Here is a 982-nt window from a genome sequence, read left to right as displayed (position 1 = left end):
TACTATCACACACATTGAGTACAGTTGCCAATGGCCACATGTGCACGTCTGCACAGCTGCACATGCTTCAACACGGTGTACATCTGTCTGTAATACCCACCCCACCGCCTCCACACACACACACACACACACACACACACACACACACACCCACACACCAACAGTTCTCCTTTGACAGGAGTCTCTAAACACTAGTAAGAGGCCTACAAAGATTCCAAATGCTCAGATACAGATTGTGTACTGTCGTGATGTTTAAATCTAGACTATTTCTTCTTTTTGCCTTTGCCTTTGCCTTTGCCTTTGCCCTTGCCCTTGCCCTTCTTTTTGCCTTTACTAGGTGCGATGGGGTTGGCGGCTAAGATCTTGCGAGTACAATAGCCTCTCCACCATGACTGACAGTAAAGAGCAACCTTAAGCTTCAACTCAGCAACTCTTCTCTCTTCTTCCAGTCGACGCTTCTCCATGATGTAGTTGTACTCCTTCTCCAGGTCAGCATAAGGCTTCTCCAGTCTATTACGTTCCCCTTCCTCCCTCTCAACATCCATCTGACATAACTCCAGATCAGCCTGAGAGATAAAGACAGTGAAGTAGATTTGATCAATTCATGATTGGCTTGGGCAAATCCACATCTGCTTTCTCCCTACCAGACATGAGTGTCAAGACATTTTTATTTCCCCCCTGACTCAAAAGTTTTTGATTTTAGCTCATTTGACTATGCTGGTCTTAAATTACACTTTTTACAGATTTGATAGGCTGGATCGAATCAGCAGATATTTTGCATTTTATGCAAAATCGGTGATTGGTTGTAATGTCTTCATTTACTGATCGAACCCTGACATTACCGGTACTTATTGGATCCACACAATGGATGTAAACACACACAGATGAAATAAACAAGTTGTTTAAATACACTGGACATATTGGTCCATCTTCCGACTGGATTGGTGATCTGTTATTGTTTTTTTTTTTTTTTTTTTTTTTA

The 982-nt window shown here is 42.2% G+C and overlaps 1 protein-coding gene across 2 annotated transcripts in view; it reads right to left on the bottom strand.

Moving 5' to 3' along the window:
* Positions 1–144: 144 nt before the first annotated feature.
* drc10 (dynein regulatory complex subunit 10) overlaps positions 145–982 on the bottom strand; it is a 5,265-nt gene continuing 4,427 nt past the window's right edge. For both annotated transcript variants that reach the window (XM_019866946.1, XM_019866948.1), the window contains one exon: positions 145–566. In XM_019866946.1, the coding sequence (XP_019722505.1) occupies positions 264–566 (303 nt within the window). In that variant the 3' untranslated portion in view covers positions 145–263. The remainder of the gene's footprint in view (positions 567–982) is intronic.

The sequence above is a fragment of the Hippocampus comes genome, unplaced genomic scaffold (genome assembly GCF_001891065.2).
Source record: "Hippocampus comes isolate QL1 unplaced genomic scaffold, H_comes_QL1_v1.1 scaffold322, whole genome shotgun sequence".
Classification (NCBI taxonomy): domain Eukaryota; kingdom Metazoa; phylum Chordata; class Actinopteri; order Syngnathiformes; family Syngnathidae; genus Hippocampus; species Hippocampus comes.
Note: the sequence above shows the minus strand (reverse complement) of the source record. Positions and strands in the feature narration are given on the sequence as shown.